The following is a 20,085-nucleotide window of genomic DNA, read 5'->3' on the forward strand; positions in this document are numbered from 1 at the left end:
TCGTGTACAATCTTGCATTACCCTTAATATTAACTATCAAATAGAAAAAAAAAAAAAAAACAGTATTCCAGTGAAAATACATACTTACTTTAGTTTTTTTCCAATGGTTATTACTTAGTTTTCTTCAAAATAGATCGACCCAACATGTACCATCGCTAGATGGCCTTAATATTAACTATCAAATGCACAAACAGCAGAGATTAATTGAAATTAGGAGACTAATTCCACTTTTTCTAATGTTTTTTGCTTCGTTTTAATCAAAATAGATCGACCCAACAAGTTAACTTCGTCTTATATATATTCTAAAACTTAATCTTGACAGCAATATTTTAATTAAAGTAGAAAAAAACCTAAAATTATTGAAGAACTTATTAATTCTATTTTATTTTCTAAACACTAAATAGTAACCATCTGCGTGTGACGTCTTAATAGAATGCCCTACTAGATTATATATTAAAATTATTAAAAATAATTCAACCGTAGAAAACTGATTTTTGAGTCAAAATTATACTAGAATTTTTTTTAATCTACATTTATTAAATTTTTTCCAATAATAATAATAAAAGTACCATATGTAATTACTACGCATTTGTAACGGTCATTATAACCTTTACCCTGCTGTTATCAGATGATGTTCAACTCGTGTCCTGGTGGAGGTAAAATCACTTCTATGCAGTAAGTACATTTTCTTATTTTAAATTAATAATATTCCATCGACTTTTTATATTTATTAATAGAATATTAGAAAGAAAGAAGAATACATAAATATTTATGGTTTTAAATAATTTAATTTAAAGAAATTAAGAAAAAATAGAATTGAACAGTACTGACATGTCTGAACTCACATTGAATGGAAATGCATGGTAAAAGTAGATTTTGATTAATAAAACTGTCTTCAATAGGGTTGAGTAAATTTGTAATTTAACTTTAAATTTTTAATTTGAAGTAAATAGGTGAACTTTAAGACATTAGGTAGATAATGAATTTTTGGTAGGTATTTACGTATTTAATGAATTTGTGCTAGGTATTGACTGAAAATTACTTTTTTAAAAATTTTTTAGCATTAATTAATTTAAATAATGTTTGTTTTTTAATGATTTATACCTCTACAATTAGTAAGAATGAATTCAGACATAGTCCAATTTTTTTGACCAATAAAAATTAAGCTCTACAGATATGTTTTAAATTCTTTTATTAAATGACTGGAATATAAATACATTTTTGTATCAACTAGTATGAACGTTTTGATGTGGTTTGAATTAAACTTTTCTTAATTAATTTTGGGCACTTTGGTCCTTTTAGCTGAAGAAACAAATTAATTCAAATGCCTATAAATTGTTTCAAAAGTATTTTATGAATTTACGAACAAGAATGAGTTTTATTATTCCAATATTTTGATCAAAATTTAGTTCAAAAAAATGTGTTCATTTGTTATATATGTACTTATCTTCTTTCCTTATTGTTACAGGAACCGAGTAGGTACGTGTTAAAATCCCCGGGAGTGATTGCTTCAGAACTTTTTTCACTTTTTATTAACTATTATCATATTTTAACCTGTGCGTATTTAAAAGTAATTGTTTCGGGTTCTTCCAAATTCCGCTAAAGCAAAGCCGGCGAAGTATTTGTTTGCGATATATTTTTAACTAAGTGTCCAGTGCCAATTGACGATTGACGAGCAAATACAAGATCTTTGTATTCAGAAGAACTGAGTCCACGTTCTAAGATTCATTTTATGTACTGATCAGTTTAGTTTGGGGATGAACTTCGAGTACTTCTTCACAGCATTTTGTTGTTTGTTGGTACCATATTCCAATTATCTGAATCTTAATGGAGAACAAAGGTGCAATTCAATACAAGGAAACGGAAATTATTTTTTGAGAAGTTCAGAGGATGTAATATTCATAGAATATTTAAAAATATAAAGGACAGAAAGATATTCAAGTATTTTTTTTTTTTTTAATAACTAATGCTTTTTAAATTGTACATTAAATTCCTGTAAATTTAGGGCACATGTTGAAATGATATAGGTTTTAGGTGTTTGTTGTTTTTCATAGTTTGGATGTTGGTATAAAAACTTCGATAATAATAAATCTTGCCAACGTAAAGTTGCGGTAAAATAATATTTTAAACTAGTGTTCCTCTTTAATTTATGGGAAGGTGTAAATTAGTTATTTATTGCGATCCAAGAATTTTAGTGCAATCCCAGCTGTAAAAATCCAAAACAAGGCATAGTAAGGCAACTGTGGTTTTCCTGCTTCTTCATAAACTCCAGTTAGTTTGTCAATAACGCTTCATCAAGAAGAAGTATGACAGTGATTTCCATCATTTCAAAAGTATTCCTACGCTTTTTTTTTTGCAAATCCTTGTTATAATCATATATCGTGTCGCAAAAAGTATTCTCACCACACTCAACAGACTAAGGTCATCCGTGCCAGATCCAACTTTTCTCAGGTCTACTTCTTCAATGTGAGACGATTCATTTCAACTCAATAATCTTCTACGTAAATATTGAAGAGCTCAAGAAAGCAAGATTCAAGTGACCTCAACTTGCCTAAGCTCCTAAACAACATCCGTACCAGAACCAACTTTTCTCAAGTCTACTTCTTCAATTTGAGACGATTCATTTCAACTTCTGTGCAAATATTGAAGCCACCAAAAAAGCAAGATTCAAATGACCTCTCCACAACTTGCCTCAACTCATAAACAACATCCGTAGCAGATCCAACTTTTCTCAAGCCTACTTCTTCAATCAGAGAGGATACATTTCAACTTCTGTGCAAATATTGAAGCCACCAAAAAAGCAAGATTCAAATGACCTCTCCACAACTTGCCTCAACTCATAAACAACATCCGTACCAGATCCAACTTTTCTCAAGTCTACTTCTTCAATCAGAGAGGATACATTTCAACTTCTATGCAAATATTGAAGCCATCAATAAAGCAAGATTCAAATTACCGTTCTACAACTTGCCTCAACTCCTAAACAACATCCGTACCAGATCCAACTTTTCTCAAGTCTACTTCTTCAATGTGAGACGATTCATTTCAACTTCGATGCAAATATTGAAGAGATCAAGATTCAAATGACCTCTCCACAACTTGCCTCAGCTCATAAACAACATCCGTACCAGATCCAACTTTTCTCAAGTCTACTTCTTCAATGTGAGACGATTCATTTCAACTTCGATGCGAATATAGAAGAGATCAAGATTCAAATGACCTCTCCACAACTTGCCTCAGCTCATAAACAACATCCGTACCAGATCCAACTTTTCTCAAGTCTACTTCTTCAATGTGAGACGATTCATTTCAACTTCGATGCGAATATAGAAGAGATCAAGATTCAAATGACCTCTCCACAACTTGCCTCAGCTCATAAACAACATCCGTACCAGATCCAACTTTTCTCAAGTCTACTTCTTCAATCAGAGAGGATACATTTCAACTTCTGTGCAAATATTGAAGCCACCAAAAAAGCAAGATTCAAATGACCTCTCCACAACTTGCCTCAACTCATAAACAACATCCGTACCAGATCCAACTTTTCTCAAGTCTACTTCTTTAATCTGAGACGATTCCTTTCAACTTCGATGGAAATATTGAAGAGATCAAGATTCAAATGACCTCTCCACAACTTGCCTCAACTCATAAACAACATCCGTACCACATCCAACTTTTCTCAAGTCTACTTCTTTAATCTGAGACGATTCCTTTCAACTTCGATGCAAATATTGAAGAGATCAAGAAAGGAAGATGACCGTTCTCCTACTAGCCTTAACTCATAACAACAGTCGTACAAGATCCAACTATTTTCAAGTCTATTCTTCAATCAATTTCAATTCAATCTTTTGAACCCCCCCCCAATCAATAAGTTCCAAGTTTAGTTTCCTGTTCTATGTGTGGTAGTGGTAAATTGTTAATGTTTAATCGAGTATTCTGAAACTTCGTAGTATGCTTTATGTTCGTAGAAAGGAAGACAACCTTCACCCTGGGATTTGAAGAATATTTTTTTCTCTGCAAAAAAAGACTAAACATTTAACGAACTTACTTAAATGACAAAATGACTATATAGGAATAACAAACAGTTAACTTGTACATATATTGTAGCATCTGCATATAAAATGTATAAAAAAGAGAATCTTTCAACTTGTCAGTTCTGTTGCTATGTCTAGGTCAGCTGGTCTTGTTTTTCATGGGATGTTCTTTTTGAATGTTTAAATTTCTAAGTTCTATGTAGGTCTTATTGCATAAATAGTACGTGATCTTTTTTTAGCAATATACCAAACTTTAAAATTGTTTACAGACTAAAACTTCAGTTGTAAATAATAAACATTACAGAATTTCTATTTGTCATCTTAAGGTGGAGGAAGAAATCTTAATTTCATTATATTTTTACTCGTAGAAAAGGTTCTTAGACTTACGTGAACTAACAGAACGGTAAATCGTATAAATATGTGAAGTTTAATTCTTCGTTTTTTATCGAGACAAGGTTATTACTGTTCTTAGTTTAATCGTTTCCAGCAGCACGGTGTTTGGGAGAAACTAAAGTTTATAATAGACTTTTTCAATTCATAAACCCACTTCTATGACATAGAAATGGGTTTTACCGGAAGTCCATTAATTTGATAACAACTCAATAGAGTCAGATGACCAATTTCTTCTCTCAACATTGCACATTTAGAGCTTTACTCTAATCACTTCTAAACGTAAGAAACAGCTCGCGGGTAATTTAACATCTGTTTTTAGAAAATGGGATTGAATTATTACAAGTTTCTAATCCTAATATTAATTGTAAAACTACCAATAATAATCTTAGTTTTCTAGCTTTATTTGATTTCAATCCTATAATAATTCAGAACGTGCCCTTGATTAATTTCACTATAGGATCAGTTCCTGTTAGGTTACTTCGTACTTTAATTTATACTCTATTCAACATCACCGTGAATGTTGAAGCAATGATAGATTTTTTGAAATTAAATTAATTTTTATCAAAGTAAAGTTATTAACTTAAAATAACATTATTTAAGCTTAAAAATTCATTACTTGTGATAATTTTATGAGCTGTTCAGCTAAAGACTTATAAATACAGATTGTCAATTAATTCTTTTGACTTGGCATTAGAAAAAAACTTAAGTGATCTTATATTTAAGTAAAGTAGATATTTTATTTACATTCAATAAATTAGCATAAAAGAAAAATATGGTGGAGAAATTAAGATAATATTTAAAAATACTTTAGGATAGAATAATGTATGTAGTTAAATTACAAAATTACATTGAACTATAACCAGTAAATTGAAGGCCCTAACAACAAAAATAAATTTTAGTAGAATAAAGTAGTTTATTTTCATATGTAAAATTGTAAGAACAATATTTAAAAAACGAATTAAATTTTAGAGAGGAGAATGTGTTTGAGGTAAAGGTATTGGTTTAATCTTTACGAGAGCAGAATTAAAAATTGATATTTTGGGTATTTGAAAAAGGAATGTGCAAGTAACAATAGATTATATAAATTTATATGTTTGGATGTATGTTTTGTATTATTTAAATGTGAAATTGTTGAAGAAAAAATCAGCTGAGACGTTCAAGTGTCTTTGTTCTGTCTTGTGTTTCTGTTTGGTTATTGTTCACCATTGTTCTGTACAACCTGTGTAGTTTTGAGTTCATTACTTGGGAAAAGTAAAATTGTGGTTTTCACAAAAGGTTAATTTATTTTTACATCAAATTTTGTGACTATATATTCTACTTTTCAATACATACCATGTGTAACAGCTGTATATTTTAGAAAAACAATCAAGGCATACAATCTTAACTTTCTCACTCAATTGGGACTTTTTTTATTTCATGTTACCTGTTAAATTTCTTCAACTAAACCAAAACAACAAGTATCACAATCATAGTGTACGCTATAAAAATGTAATATCACTTTTTCCATCTGTTAACAAAACTACAGGACCTGTATCGAGATAACTGCAGAAGCTGGACTGCAGCCAGCCCTGAGTCATCTCAGATACGAGGTGATCAAGATGTTTTGTTAAATAAAAATAAAGTGAATTATGGTTATTGTTAGCTAAAAGACAGATTGTGATGATGTTTGTTAGGAGTTTGAAGAAAGAAATGTGTATTACTTTGATCTTTAGTAACATGAAATCTTAACAGTACCACTGAGCTGAGAATAATTGTTGAAAAAATTTTCTGATTATTATTCAAAGTATACGTTGGTAAGATGTAATAACATTTAAAAATTAGAATATTCAAACACAAAATTTGAGATTTAAAATAACCTTTCGGGCACGCAATTTCACTTCTGATAAATCTATAATTCTGAATGAACTCGAGACTGGGCAATAGAACAATGGTAAACATTTTACCCAAATAGAAAATACTAAACAAGTCACTTGATAATATCAACAGAATTTAATCAACTTAATAAAAAATAATAATACTCAACAGAGAGCCGAACATTTAAATTTACTAGCAGAAGATCGCTCAATGCTTGCATCTTTCACTTTTTCTAACTAATTGCCATTCTTTAATTCATCGTTAAAGTCACTTACTTCAAAGCTTTCCTTGATAAAACGCTATTATTGATTTAATATCGTATTTTAAGTTTTATGTCAATTAAATAAGCTCAGTTTATTTTATTAAAATTTATTTGATGTTAATGCTGTTTCTGCTAACTTCTGTCTTACAGTTTTCTGTGTTTTGTCGTTAATCTTAATTAATTTTAGTTTAATTTTTATCTCAAAATATTATTATATTATCTTTATTTGTTTTATAAGCAAATTCTTCTATCATTGATGCTAAATTTCATTTCTCTTATTAAATTTTATTGAATAGAATACTACTTTTAAATACATACAAGATCATTTCATTGTAGCCTTAATGTCAGTCTACAAGAATTGTTAGACTTCATATAGTCTTTCAAAGGCTGTTAGAAGTCTGCACTAGTATAGTTTGCAATATTACTACGAGTAATGAACGTTTGCAACTTTAAATAAATAATAACTAGGTATTGCTTAAGTTATTAAAATTGGTACAAATATTTTGATTTAGGGAAAACTAATCTATCATTTGTTCATATTTTTACCTTTCACCTGTTAATTATAGTCCTGAAGATGGTAAAAAAAAAAGTAAATTGGTTCAAAAGAGTTTTCTTTCCGGGAAATCATTTCAATTTTCTCCAGAAACAGATCTACATTTACTCACGAGCTGTTTTTTACTTTAGGTTGTGAGAAATGATAAATAGATAATTTTTTTAAGCTCTAAATGGGAAAATCGGTGTGAGATAAAGTTGTGCTTTCAATCATGTTCTAAAGCTGTGTTACTTTGAAAATATTGTGAATTGAAAAACGTTTTATTCAGCTAGGTTTCTCTTAAAGGTGGGTTGGACATCACTAAATCATGAACAGTAATATCTTAAGAAAAATAAAGACTTAAAGCTTCACATATGATCTGATTTAACCGTTCTAAAAGTTCTCATAAGACTTTGAGAATCTTGTTTTCTGAGACTAAATTTAAAGATAATGAAATTGAGAAATCTCTGTAAACTTAAAGCTGGGTCTACCGTTCGACGAGATACGGTGCGTATTTTGTAATTTGCCGCGCGCGGCGATACCTTTAAAACGACGAAAATAATCCGCGACGCCTTTTCGCTCTTCGGCGGTCGATTTACACGGTATTAGTCGCTGTATTGGTTTCGTAATTCTTCTAGGGTAGCATGCTACCGTTATAGGCCGTTCTGCAATCTTCCGTTCCTTACCGAATTGATCGCGTTCGTTCGTGTTCTTATAGACCCGGCTTAACAAGGAGACATATAGAAAAAATTCTATAAAGTTTTTATTTAAGAGAACTAAGTATAAGTTTCAGACTGATAGCAATCATAAACTTTGGTTTAAATAACAAGATCACGACTTATTTATGTGAAAATTTCTCCATATTTTCAGTCAGTAGAAAATATTAGACATTTGAACAGAAATTTCACAAACAAGACTACCTGTTGCAATGTAGTAGTATTTTGTCTTCCTGAACTTCACATGATTTAAGAATATGAGTTCTAGTTAGGAATTTGAGGTCATAGTTCATATAGTTCAATCTTTTTTATTTTTATGTAGCAAGAATCAGTTGTTAAAGTTCATGCTTTGTCTTGTGCAAAGGAGCTTTGTTAATGTACACTTTCAAAGCTAAAGATTTGTATCCTAGAAGGCTAAAAATTACATCTAACTGCAAGTAGTTAGGGATAATTGTATCTTATTTAAATGGTGAATCCTCTGTTGTAGTATATAATGATTAGATGTTAGGTCGGTGGGCATTGATGAACAGGATTACTTGAGACGGATGAATTGGATAAGATGGGTTAGATGAACTGGATTAGGAGGGATAGATGAACAGGATAAGATGGGATAGATTAACAGGAGTACAAGGGATCGATGAATCGGATAAGATGGGATAGGCGAACAGGAGTACATGGGATAAATGAATTGGATAAGACGGGATATTATTCAGGATTGATGGGATAGATGAACTGGATTAAATGGAATTGATGAACTGGATTAGATGGGGTATACGAACTGATGTAGAAAGGATAGATGAATTGGACAAGTTGGGGTAGCTAAATTGGATAAGATGGGATAGGTGAATTGGATAAGATGGATTAGACGAACTGGATGAAATGGGACAGACGAATAGGAGTACAAGGAATAGATGAATTGGAAAAGATGGGGTAGCTAAATTGGATAAGATGGGATAGGTGAATTGGATAAGATGGGTTAGACGAACTGGATGAGATGGAATAGACGAACAGGAGTACGGGATAGATGAATTGGAAAAGATTGGGTAGCTAAATTGGATAAGATGGGATAGGTGAATTGGATAAGATGGGTTAGACGAACTGGATGATAGGATAGACGAACAGGAGTACAAGGGATAGTTGAATTGGATAAGACGAGGATAGTTATACTGGATTGATGGGATAGATGAACTGGATTAAGTGGAATAGATGAACTGATGTAGAAAGGATAGCAAAATTGGATAACATTGGATAGATGAATTGGATAAGACGGGGACAGTTACACTGGATTGATAGGATAGATGAATTGGAGTAGATGGGTTAGACCAACTGATGTTGAAAGGATAGATAATTGGACAAGATGGGATAGCTGACTTGGATAAGATGGGATAGCTGACTTGGATAAAACGAGGATAGATGAATTGGATGAGATGGGATAGATGAACTGATATAGAAAGGATAGATGAATTGGACAAGATGGGATAGATGAATTGGATAAGATAGGACAGCTGAATTGGATAAGACGGGGATAGATGAATTGGACAAGATGGGATAGCAAAATTGGATAACATTGGATAGATGAATTGGATAAGACGGGGATAGTTATACTGGATTGATGGGATAGATGACCTGGAGTAGATGGATTAGACGAACTGATGCAGAAAGGATAGCAAAATTGGATAACATTGGATAGATGAATTGGATAAGACGGGGACAGTTATACTGGATTGATGGGATAGATGAATTGGAGTAGATGGGTTAGACGAACTGATGTTGAAAGGATAGATAATTGGACAAGATGGGATAGCTGACTTGGATAAGATGGGATAGCTGACTTGGATAAGACGGGGATAGATAAATTGGATGAGATGGGATAGATGAACTGATGTAGAAAGGATAGATGAATTGGACAAGATGGGATAGATGAATTGGATAAGATAGGACAGCTGAATTGGATAAGACGGGGATAGATGAATTGGACAAGATGGGATAGATGGACTGATGTAGAATGGATAGATGAATTGGAGAAGATGGGATAGCAAAATTGGATAAGATGGAATAGATAAATTGGATAAGATAGAACAGCTGAATTGGATATGACGGGGATAGATGAATTGGATAAGATGGAAGAGATAAGATGTACTGGATTAGATGGGACAGAGGTTTGGGATAAGATGGGATAGATGAATTGTATTAGATAGGGTAGATGTACTGGATTAGATGGGTAACAATCGTTTAGACTATCGTTTGTTCGACGTAATACAAAAAAGCTACTTTTATTTCATTTCGAATTGTTATATTTGCCTTCTTTTGAGCTCAGCTCTTGTCTTTTTTCATGCTATTTTATTCTATTACTTATCCGCACCCCACTCAACAAATTAAGGTCATCCCGCCAATATTCATCCTTTCTAAAGGTTATTTCCTCTCTCAGAGAACATTCATTCTTTAGCAGTAATCTTTCTTACCAATTTTGAAGAATTCTAGAAAGCAAAATTCAAGTGAGTGTGCTACAACCTTTATCAGTTCATTAATAACATCCGTACACGATCCAACTATTTTCAAGCCTATTTCTTCAATCAGGGAGGATTAATTTCGAGGCCATAATCTTCCTTACCAGTTTGAAGAGATCAATGAAACAAGATCCAAATGGCTGTACTACAACTTGCCTCTATCATTAACAACGTCCGTAGAAGATCCATTTTTTCTTAAGCCAACTTCTTCAATCAATTTCAATGCCATTTTTGGAACCCCGATTCAACAAGTTTCAAGGGAAGTTTTCTTTAGTACGTATGGCAAATTGGTAAATTTTAAAGGATTATTCCAAAACTTGGGTAAGTTTTAAATTTATATTTGACCAATTAGGAATGCAACCTTCATTCTCTGATTATTATTTCCTTTGAATAGAACTTTTAACAAACTTACATAATAAATAACTAAATGGCTACACAGGTATAAAAAGAAGTTTAACATATAGTGACTAAATGTTCTTACAAACTAAGTAAAAATTTATTATAAAAAACAATCAGTTCAACTTATCAGTTAGAGTTGAGTTACTAATATCAAAATCAGCTGGTCTTGTTTTACATGAGATGTTCTATTTTTGTGTTAAAATTATTGCATATTAGTAAGTGATCTTTTTCAGCAATAAACCAAATTTTAGAATTGTTTACAGACTGAAACTTCAGTTCTAAATAATAAACATTAAAGAATTTCTAGTTGTCGTCTTAGTTTGCAGTAAGAAATCTTAATTTCATTATATTTTTAATCGTAGAAAGGTTCATAGACTTATATGAAGTAACAGAACGGTAAATCGTATATATATGTGAAGTTTAATTCTTAGTTTTTCATCCTGGCTTAAAGATTAAACTTATTACTGATCTCAGTTTAGTCGTTTCCATTTCTACGGTATTTAAAGGGTGTAATCGATTTTCTCAATTCATAAAGCAATTTCTATGGCATAGAGGCCCTATCAGAGGTCCAACAATTTTGAAACCAGCTCAGTGAAGTGAGATGAATAATTTCGTCTCTCAACATTTCACATTTAGAGCTTTGCATTTAGTTTGCTTCTAAACGTAACAAACAGCTTTATTGTATTATTAGTAAATAGTATTTCTTGAATTGAAAACGGCACTTTCAATTCCAATTTTTGCCCAAATGATTAGAATTCGATTATCCGTAGTTTAGGTTGCCAGAAATTTTTAAATAGTACAGTAAGTCTGGTTATAAAATACTGCATAGCTTCAGCTGATACACTGCAGTATTACTATTAGTTTTCTAGCGTTATTCGATTCCTATCCTATACTTGATTAATTTAGAATGTGTTTTCGTTAAATTACTTCGTACATTATTGGTACTTTATTCGGCGATACAGTGATGCTGAGGCAATGATAGATTTTTTGAATAATTTATATTGAAATAACTTAAAACAACTTTTTTTTAAACGTAATAGTTTATTGCTATGAACGTATAGACTTCTAATTACAGATTGTCAGTTCTTTTGAGTTGGAAGTAGATTAGATGATCTTATATTTAAGTCAAGTAGATACTTTATTCACATTCAATAAATTAATATATTTAGCATGAAAAAAAATATGCTGCGAGATATTGAGATAACATACGTAAAAATGTTTTGAGATAAAATAGTTAAATTACAAAATTACTTCAATAGTTAAATTATTGAAGTATATGACGCAACAATATAGATAAATTTTAATAAAATAAAATTGAAGAAAAGAAGAGATTATTTAAATTGGGTAAAAACTATAAATATTAAAATTACATTTTAAAAAGGAGAACTGTGTTTTAGGTAAAGATTTTTGCTTTATCTTTACTTGAGCAAAATTAATAATGGAGTATTTCGGGTATTTGAAAAAGGAATGTGCAAGCAACAAGAGATGATATAAATCTAAACGTATGGGTGTATGTTTTGTATTATTTAAATGGGGAATAGTCGATGAAAACATTCTGCTGAGATTGTCTTTGTCTTGTTTTGTGTTTCTGTTTGGTTATTGTTCACCATTGCTTTTTTTTATATCCTAGTTTTGAGTTCATTAAGGTAGTGATTTTTGGAAAAGTAAGTTGTAGCTTTCACAGAAGGTTTATTTATTTATTATTAAATCAAATTTTGTGACTATGATCTGTTTTTAAATAGATGTTATTTGTGACCTTTGTATATTTTAGAACAATCAGGACATAGAATTTCAACTTCCTCATTCGATTGGACTTTATTTCATGTTACTTAATGATAAATTTCTTTAACTTAAACAGCAAGCATCACAGTTATAGTCTACTCTATAAAAATCTAATATCACTTATTTTGTCTGCTAACAAAACAAAAGACCTGTATCGAGGTAACTGCAGAAGCTGGACTGCAGCCAGCCCTGAGTCATCTCAGATACTAGGTGCTCAAGATGTTTTGATAGTATAAATAAAATAAAAGAAGTGGATTATGGATATTATTAGCTAAAAGACTAATTGTGATTAAGTTAGTTGTTAGGAGTTAAGAAATAAGGAAAATGTGTTATCTTTGACTTTAGTAACATGAAATCTAAGCAGTCCGATTGAGTTAACAGTAGGTTCTGATAATTGTTCACGTATACGTTGGTAAGATGTAATAACATTTAAAAATTAGAATATTCAAACAAAATTTGTGATTAAAAATAACCTTTTGGGAACACAATTTAACTTCCGATAAATCTATAATTCTAAATGAACTCGAGACTTCGCCATAAAACAGTGGTAAACTATTTATCCAAATAGGTAATACTTCACAAAAAAAACCAAACAAATCATTGCGATATATTCAGTAGAATTTACTCGACTTGATCTAAAATAATACTCTACAAAGAGCCAAACGTTTAACATTTTACCAGCTCAAGATCGCTCATGTTTGCAACTTCACCTTTTTTGTAAAATCCATCCATTATTTCCTCATTCAAGATTAAGCTATAATCTTTAAACAAAGTTCGTCGTAATAAAATGCAATTATTGATTTAATCTTGTATTTTAAGTTTTATGTCAATGAAATTAGCTCAACTTTTTTTATTACAATGCATTTAATGTTAATTACTGTCATTTACTTTTCTGTTTTATTTGTCATGAAACTTAACTGAATTTAAGTTTAATTTTTATCTCAAAATGCTGTATTATATTATCTTTATTTGCTTATAAGCTAATTCTTCTTGCAATGATGCTAAATTTCAGTTTTATTGAATATTATTCTACTTTTCAATAAAATCAAGATCACTTTATTGTAATCTTAAAGACAATCTACAAGAATTGCCATTCTTCGAAAAGCATTAGAAGTCGGCACTAGTATAGTTTGCAATAAAACTACGAAAAATAATCTTTCAAGGAGAAATTATTTCAAAATAATATTTTCTAAAATAATTTATCATTTTCTCAGTATTTTGATCTTTAAACTGTTTTAGTCTTGATTATGGAAACAAATATTTTGTCGAATTCGACAAGTTTTTCCATCTAAGGACATTAAGTATTGTATTTAATATATAAAGCATTGCACTTAGTACAAAAGGTGCCAATTAATGAACGGGAATCGTAATTAGAATCTTGGTGAATTTAATCTTATTCGTACCTAGAATCGAGTATAGGAAGGAATTTTTTTAGTGAATAATAGTGATTCACTATAATAGTCTAGCAACCGTATCTATGTCTATGGTAATTTTCAATCAGCTTTACTTCTTGGGCTGAAAGTTTGCTCAAAAAGGTTTTTCTATTCGGAAAATCAATTAAATTTTCTCCATAAACAGGTTTACTCGCGAGCTGTTTGTTACTCCTGTTGTGAGCAAATATAAGTAGATAATTTTTTTTAAAGTTATAAATTGGAAAATCGTTAAAAGATAAAATTGTACTTTGTATCATCTTGTTCATAAGCTGTGTTCCTTTAAAAATGTGGTTCTGAATTGGTGAACCTTTTACACACCCTAAGTTTTTCACAATAGTGGGATGGAAAGCACTAAGCTTGAACAGTAATAATAACTATTAGAAAAACTATGTCTTAAAACTTCACATCTGATCTGATTTTTAGCCGTTCTGTAAATTTTCATAAGACTCTGAGAATCTTATTTTCTGAGATCGAATTCAAAGATAATGAAATTGAGAAATCTCTGTAAACTTAAAGCTGGGTCTATCGTTCGACGAGATAAGGCGCGTATTTTGTGATTTGTCGCGCGTGATCGTTACCTTTAAAATAACGACGAGAATAATCCGCCTCGACTTTTAGCTCGTCGGAGAAAAGCGCGTCGCTCGACGAAGGAAGGGCGGTCGATTTACACGGTATCTAGTCGCCGTTTTTGGTTTCGTAATTCTTCTAGGGTAGCATGCTACCGTTATACGCCGTATTGCGATTTTCCGTTCCGTAATGAATTGATCGCGTTAGTTCTTGTTCATTTAGACCCGGCCTAATAAGAAGGCATATTAGGAAAATTCTATAAAGTTTTTATTTAAAAGAATAAATACAAGTTTCAGTCTGGTAGCAACAATAAATTTTGGTTTAAATATGAAATAAAAGATCTCGTCCAGTATTTATGCATAAATAGTCCTACTAATTCAGTCGTTATTAATTTTTACCCACTGAAATAGAAAACTCTCTACACCCAGACAAACTGTTCCGAAAATATACTTCAACTATTTCTGATTTACTGATGGACCCATAATTTAAGAAAATGCATTCTAGTTTGGAATTTGAGTACATTTAATTTTTTAAAAGCAAGGCCTGATTGTGCTTAACCTAATCATGCTTGCCTTTTACAAAGAAAGCTTGATTAGTGTACACAGTTATGGCTGAAGATTTGCATCCTAGAAGGCTAAATATTAAATTCAAGTTGCAAGTAATATGGAATAATCATTTGTCACGTCTGGTAAAGTTTATTTTGAAGGATACGATGATTAGAGATTATGTAGGTATAGATAAACTGGATTAGATGGGATAGATGTATTTGATTAGGTGGGAATAGATGTATTTGATGAGATGGGATTGGGTAACATTGGGTTAGATGGAGTAGATGTACGGGATTTTTAGGATAGGTGAAGGATTAAATGGGATATATGAACTGGATTAGTTGGGATAGATGTACTGGATTAGATGGGATCGATGTACTAGATTAGATGGGATAGAGAAGGTGGATTAGTTGGGATAGATGTACTGGATTAGATGGGATAGAGAAGCTGGATTAGATGGGATAGATGAACTGGATTTGATAGGATAAAGGATCCGGATTAGATAGAATAGAAATACTCGTTCAGAGTATCGTTTTGTTTATAGTAGAACAAAAATGGTACCTCTGTTTATTTTTGAATTGATGTCTCTTTTCTTTTTTTGAACTTAACTCTAGTCGAAGCTGAATTCTATCCAACTCTTCTACACTTTTTGTAACAGATTACCTGAAATCTGAAATCACTTTTTTTACGTGCTATTTTATTTGATGCTTTGGTAACAAACGGCTTTTAGACTTTTCACATTTCAAACTAAGATTAAACATCTAACAGTTAAACCCATTATTGTTAGACCTGTACCCTAAATTTGCAATTAAAAGTAAATGTACAATTTAGAAGGTGTTATAAACAAAAAAATTTATTAGTAATTTTAATTACCTTTCAAGTTAAAAATTAAAAAAAATCTTTTATTACATTGTTTTTTAACTTGTTAGGAATTTCATTGTTTGTATCTTATGTTTTTCAGTCTATTTTCCGCCATTCATGCCAAATTTTTTTTCGCGGCTAACCGTATTCCAAAATCACTGGTTTTCACCCTCGTACCTTCGCAAGTGATGGATGCCAATAATAATAATTGACATTTGCTAGTAAGCCTGCTTTATAGGGGGGTCAAATCTGGTTGGAATGCGGTTTTTATAGGCAAGAATGGTATTATTTTGGGGGGCTTAATTCTGAGCTCTACCTCCACGTGGTGCCCCCCGGTAAACTGCTGTTCTGAGCAGGCTAACAGAGCCAGTTCTTTATTTAATTTTCCATGGTGTATGAGCAACCTTTGGATCCGATAATAATCCTAAGGTTTTAAAAAGCAGCTTATTAACGAAATAAATTAGGTCTACTGCTGTTGTAAAATATATAATTGGTCTAAATAGCTTTTTTCATTATCGCGAATCACCCGTTTCCTTTTGAAGCACTGATTGTTCTTTACATTCTTTTCATGTTTTTCCTTCTTTTGTAAATAAAGCTTGTTTTTGTAGCGTTTTGGACGATCAACACTTACGAAAATACCCTTATTTTATAGAAACAAGGTAATAAATTCTAATTTTTCCTTCGTTTTCCATATTGAGAGAAAGAAAATGGTCTACCTCATTTGTAAAATCTAACTCTGACCTAAATTAAGAGTAATAAGAGGGCTTGCCAAGAGAGAAAGATTAGTGTAAGGTTGATAACTTTTGAAAAAAACAATTTTTGGACATTTTTAATTTATATGGTTTAAAGGCGCTACAATTTAAAAGTAATAATTACAAAATATATATTTATTACTATCTAATCAAGTTAAGAATTTTAAATTTGCTCAAAAAGGGAATTTTAAGAAATGCTACAATTGTAGTACACTGCAACACTGTTAGGGTAACATGGCGCTGTTTAATTAACTGTGTTGACATTCTTGTGTATAGTGAGAGTCGGTCGCATAGATATATTCTTATGTATTTAGTAAATAATATTTTTCAATATAGCAAACATGATCATTTTATTTTTATTGTAAGTATTCAGAAATGATTGATATAGTTGTTAATTTTTATTTATTTGAATTAAGGCATTTTGTAACCTACTTCTTGGTATTTTCTTTTCCCTTTATATTTACTAATTTTCTATTAATCTGTTTGCTTTAAACATTATTTCTCTCAGGAAAGGCTGGCAAGAGTTAGGTGATAAACATGGTAATTGACGATGAGTTTGTAAAAGGTTTAGTTTGGTTTACATCAGCTGCAGTGAGTGTGTGTTTCATCATTACTTTTATCACTTGCTTATGTGGTTGCAGGAAGAAAATTCCTAAGTGAGTACAGTTATGTTTTAAACTAAGAAATAATTAATTTTTTTTCATTTTAAAATCTATAGTGAAGCATTTCTAATAATCATTTTTGGACTTATCAAAATGTTTAATGAATTAATTTTTTTTCCGTGGAAATTTAAGCTCATGTTGCCTCCTTTTTTTTTTTTTTTTTGTCCAAAATGGTATATTTTTGAAAGAGTTTGCTGCCTTTTTGACCTTTTTGCAATTGCATTTATTAGTAGGGCAAACAATATAAAAATGACCTATTTGCATCCATCCTCCGTTGTATTTGACGTTCCTTGAACCTACTTATTCCGTTTTTTACTTTGTTCTAAGAAATTTTTGTATGTAATGCATCTAATATTCGACTGCATTGTTTCGAATGCTTATTGTGATTGTACCGTTATCATTCAGCTTTTCCTTGAATAAATATTATTTATTTGTACCCTCTATAAGTTTCTAATTTAGTTTATTTTTGTTTTGTAACATTTTTTACCTGGTTCTCTTTCTATTTTAAACATGTGTTGTACCTTTTTTAAAACTAAATAATTTTGAGTGCTTTTTTTTTTAAACTTAATTTCAAAGAATGTATTTTTACCCTTTGTAGATTTATTAACCAGTATCATGAGACTCGTAATCTTACTGCGTCTATTCTGGGAACAGTAGGTGTAAGAAATTAAAGCTTGATTTGACTACTATATTTTTGTGAAAGAAAAGCACCTCCTAGGAAGTTAAGGATATCTGTAAATAAACTGGAAGTGACAATTTACAAAGTAGATATCTCAGACTGACAGATTTTATAAAAAACTACCTTCACTCATATGGCTTTTTGCAGTCCGCTCTAAATTGCATCTATTAAATAATTTTACATGAACTGCAGAGTAGGGTTTCAGTCATGTGTGGAATATACTTTTTCTTGTTTACGAAGCAGGCAAATTAATAAATCATTGATACCTGTTCTGTAAGAGTTGACATTGTGGGTAACTTGGATCTAGTTCGCAGCGTACTTGAGCTTTTGCTGGCTAACTTCGTTGCCAATGTTTGGCTTGTAGAGGAGGTAGATAGTAACTTTCACAGTCTTACTTGTAACTATAACAAACACGTACAGGGAAATATTTTATGAGAAATATAAAATAGTGCATAACGTCACCTTCTATTTTACACATAAAAGGTTTTTTCGATAGCGCCAGAAAGGGGAAGCATTTAATAATCCCAAATTGAAGCAACATTATAACCAAAATATACTTGTGTAAACATTTTTCTTTATCATCTCTCAGTTCAAGAAGTAAATTTTCTAATTAGTTCTTCACATGTGGATGAACTCGATACGTTTTACTTCCCACTTTTTGGTTACATATCTGATTCCAAATTATATGAAGTGTCGTATCATCTTGTTCACGACTAACTGGTGTGCTGTGTTATAAGTGTCTAATGGGGTCTTATATTTTGTATTCGTGTCTTGTGTTTCCTTACTTTTGTGCACCTAGCCTTATTTGTAAGAAATTTTTTTTAATATATATACCTCTTGAAAGAGAAGGAACCATTGAAGCCATTGAGCCACCCATGTAAGTCTTATTGGGCTGCAAAATCAAAAAGCTGCTTTGAAATCAAAGATGTCAAGAGGTTAGGTAGTTTCTACGTTTAGATAACAGTGAATTTGACTGTACCACCGACAGAACATCATAACGATCTAGTTTTAATGATGACCATGAAATATTGGTCGACCTATTGGGAAAAATATACCGTAACAAAAACAACAGAAATAATTTGTATTGACTGTATTGGAATAGAGTTGTTTGATTCGTTTCTAGATGGTTGCTATTCTGAAGAAGTGAATTCTATGCAATTCTTTGTTAATTCTCTTGTAGACTATATCCGGTAAAATATTTATAAGAATCTCTTAAATTGTTTTAAACTTAATTACCAATCTCTTCTTATTTAGGTTTTAATAAAAGCCTAACTGTAACTTTAACAGTTAATAATAATAATCATTCATTTCTCAATTCATTCTATGTATTCAATTTTTCATTACTATTTTTACTATTAATTTTTTAAACTATAATTTTGATCAGGAATGAATTACTGGGCCTTGCCGGTATGGTTAAAATTACCAATCCCGATGAAAATGTCAACTTTAACTCAAGCCCACCAGACATTCAGTTAAATTCAGTTATAGTAACTTCTGATGAATTGACCAATGAAACCCATGACCCTAGTAAAAGGTGCTTATTTTTTATTTTATTTTTTTGTTTATTATTTTGCTTGTATTATTTTTTAAATTCGTTTTGCATGTGCTTTTGAGTGATTCATAATTTTATATTGGTTATATATTAAAAATATATATTTTTTGGTTATTCTATTATACTACTGAATGTATCATCTAGAGGAAGTAATGCACTAGCAACTGCTACAAGAAGTCTTCCAGATCTTCCGGTAGATTTATGCGAGCATTCAGAGAAACTTTGGCCATTGGCAGAGAATAATACTGACACAAATTCAGATCTATATGCTACTGTAGAAGGTATATTATTACTTTCTAATTAATTTTATTTTATGTAGGTTACTTAATGAATATTCAATGTTTATAAAGTGAAAAGTATTACGACAGTTTAATAGTCTATAGTCTATAATTTTTAATGAGTTATCATTCAAAAACTATTCAGATATTTAACCAAATGAAGAATTATTTTTCTTCCTTCATAGAAATAATTAGGTATAATTTTGTGTGATGTAGTAGTTTTTGAAGTATAGAATTCTTTTCTGTAAAACAAAAAAATCTATTGGGTAGGTTA

General features: G+C 30.9%; 1 protein-coding gene across 3 annotated transcripts in view; it reads left to right on the forward strand.

Moving 5' to 3' along the window:
* Nucleotides 1-449: 449 nt before the first annotated feature.
* Nucleotides 450-20,085, forward strand: part of LOC141457980 (uncharacterized) — a 138,171-nt gene continuing 118,535 nt past the window's right edge. The window contains exons 1-5 of one of the 3 annotated variants that reach the window (XM_074135413.1): nucleotides 450-675; nucleotides 1,469-1,795; nucleotides 17,149-17,296; nucleotides 19,366-19,515; nucleotides 19,678-19,814. In XM_074135413.1, coding sequence (XP_073991514.1) covers nucleotides 17,178-17,296; nucleotides 19,366-19,515; nucleotides 19,678-19,814 — 406 coding nt within the window. In that variant the 5' untranslated portion in view covers nucleotides 450-675; nucleotides 1,469-1,795; nucleotides 17,149-17,177. Of the gene's footprint in view, nucleotides 676-1,468; nucleotides 1,796-16,175; nucleotides 17,002-17,148; nucleotides 17,297-19,365; nucleotides 19,516-19,677; nucleotides 19,815-20,085 lie in introns of those variants that run through there. The other 2 variants (XM_074135412.1, XM_074135414.1) reach the window with 2 other exon arrangements.

The sequence above is a fragment of the Rhodnius prolixus genome, unplaced genomic scaffold (genome assembly GCF_049639745.1).
Source record: "Rhodnius prolixus isolate KJV_2025 unplaced genomic scaffold, Rpr scaffold_5, whole genome shotgun sequence".
Lineage (NCBI taxonomy): Eukaryota > Metazoa > Arthropoda > Insecta > Hemiptera > Reduviidae > Rhodnius > Rhodnius prolixus.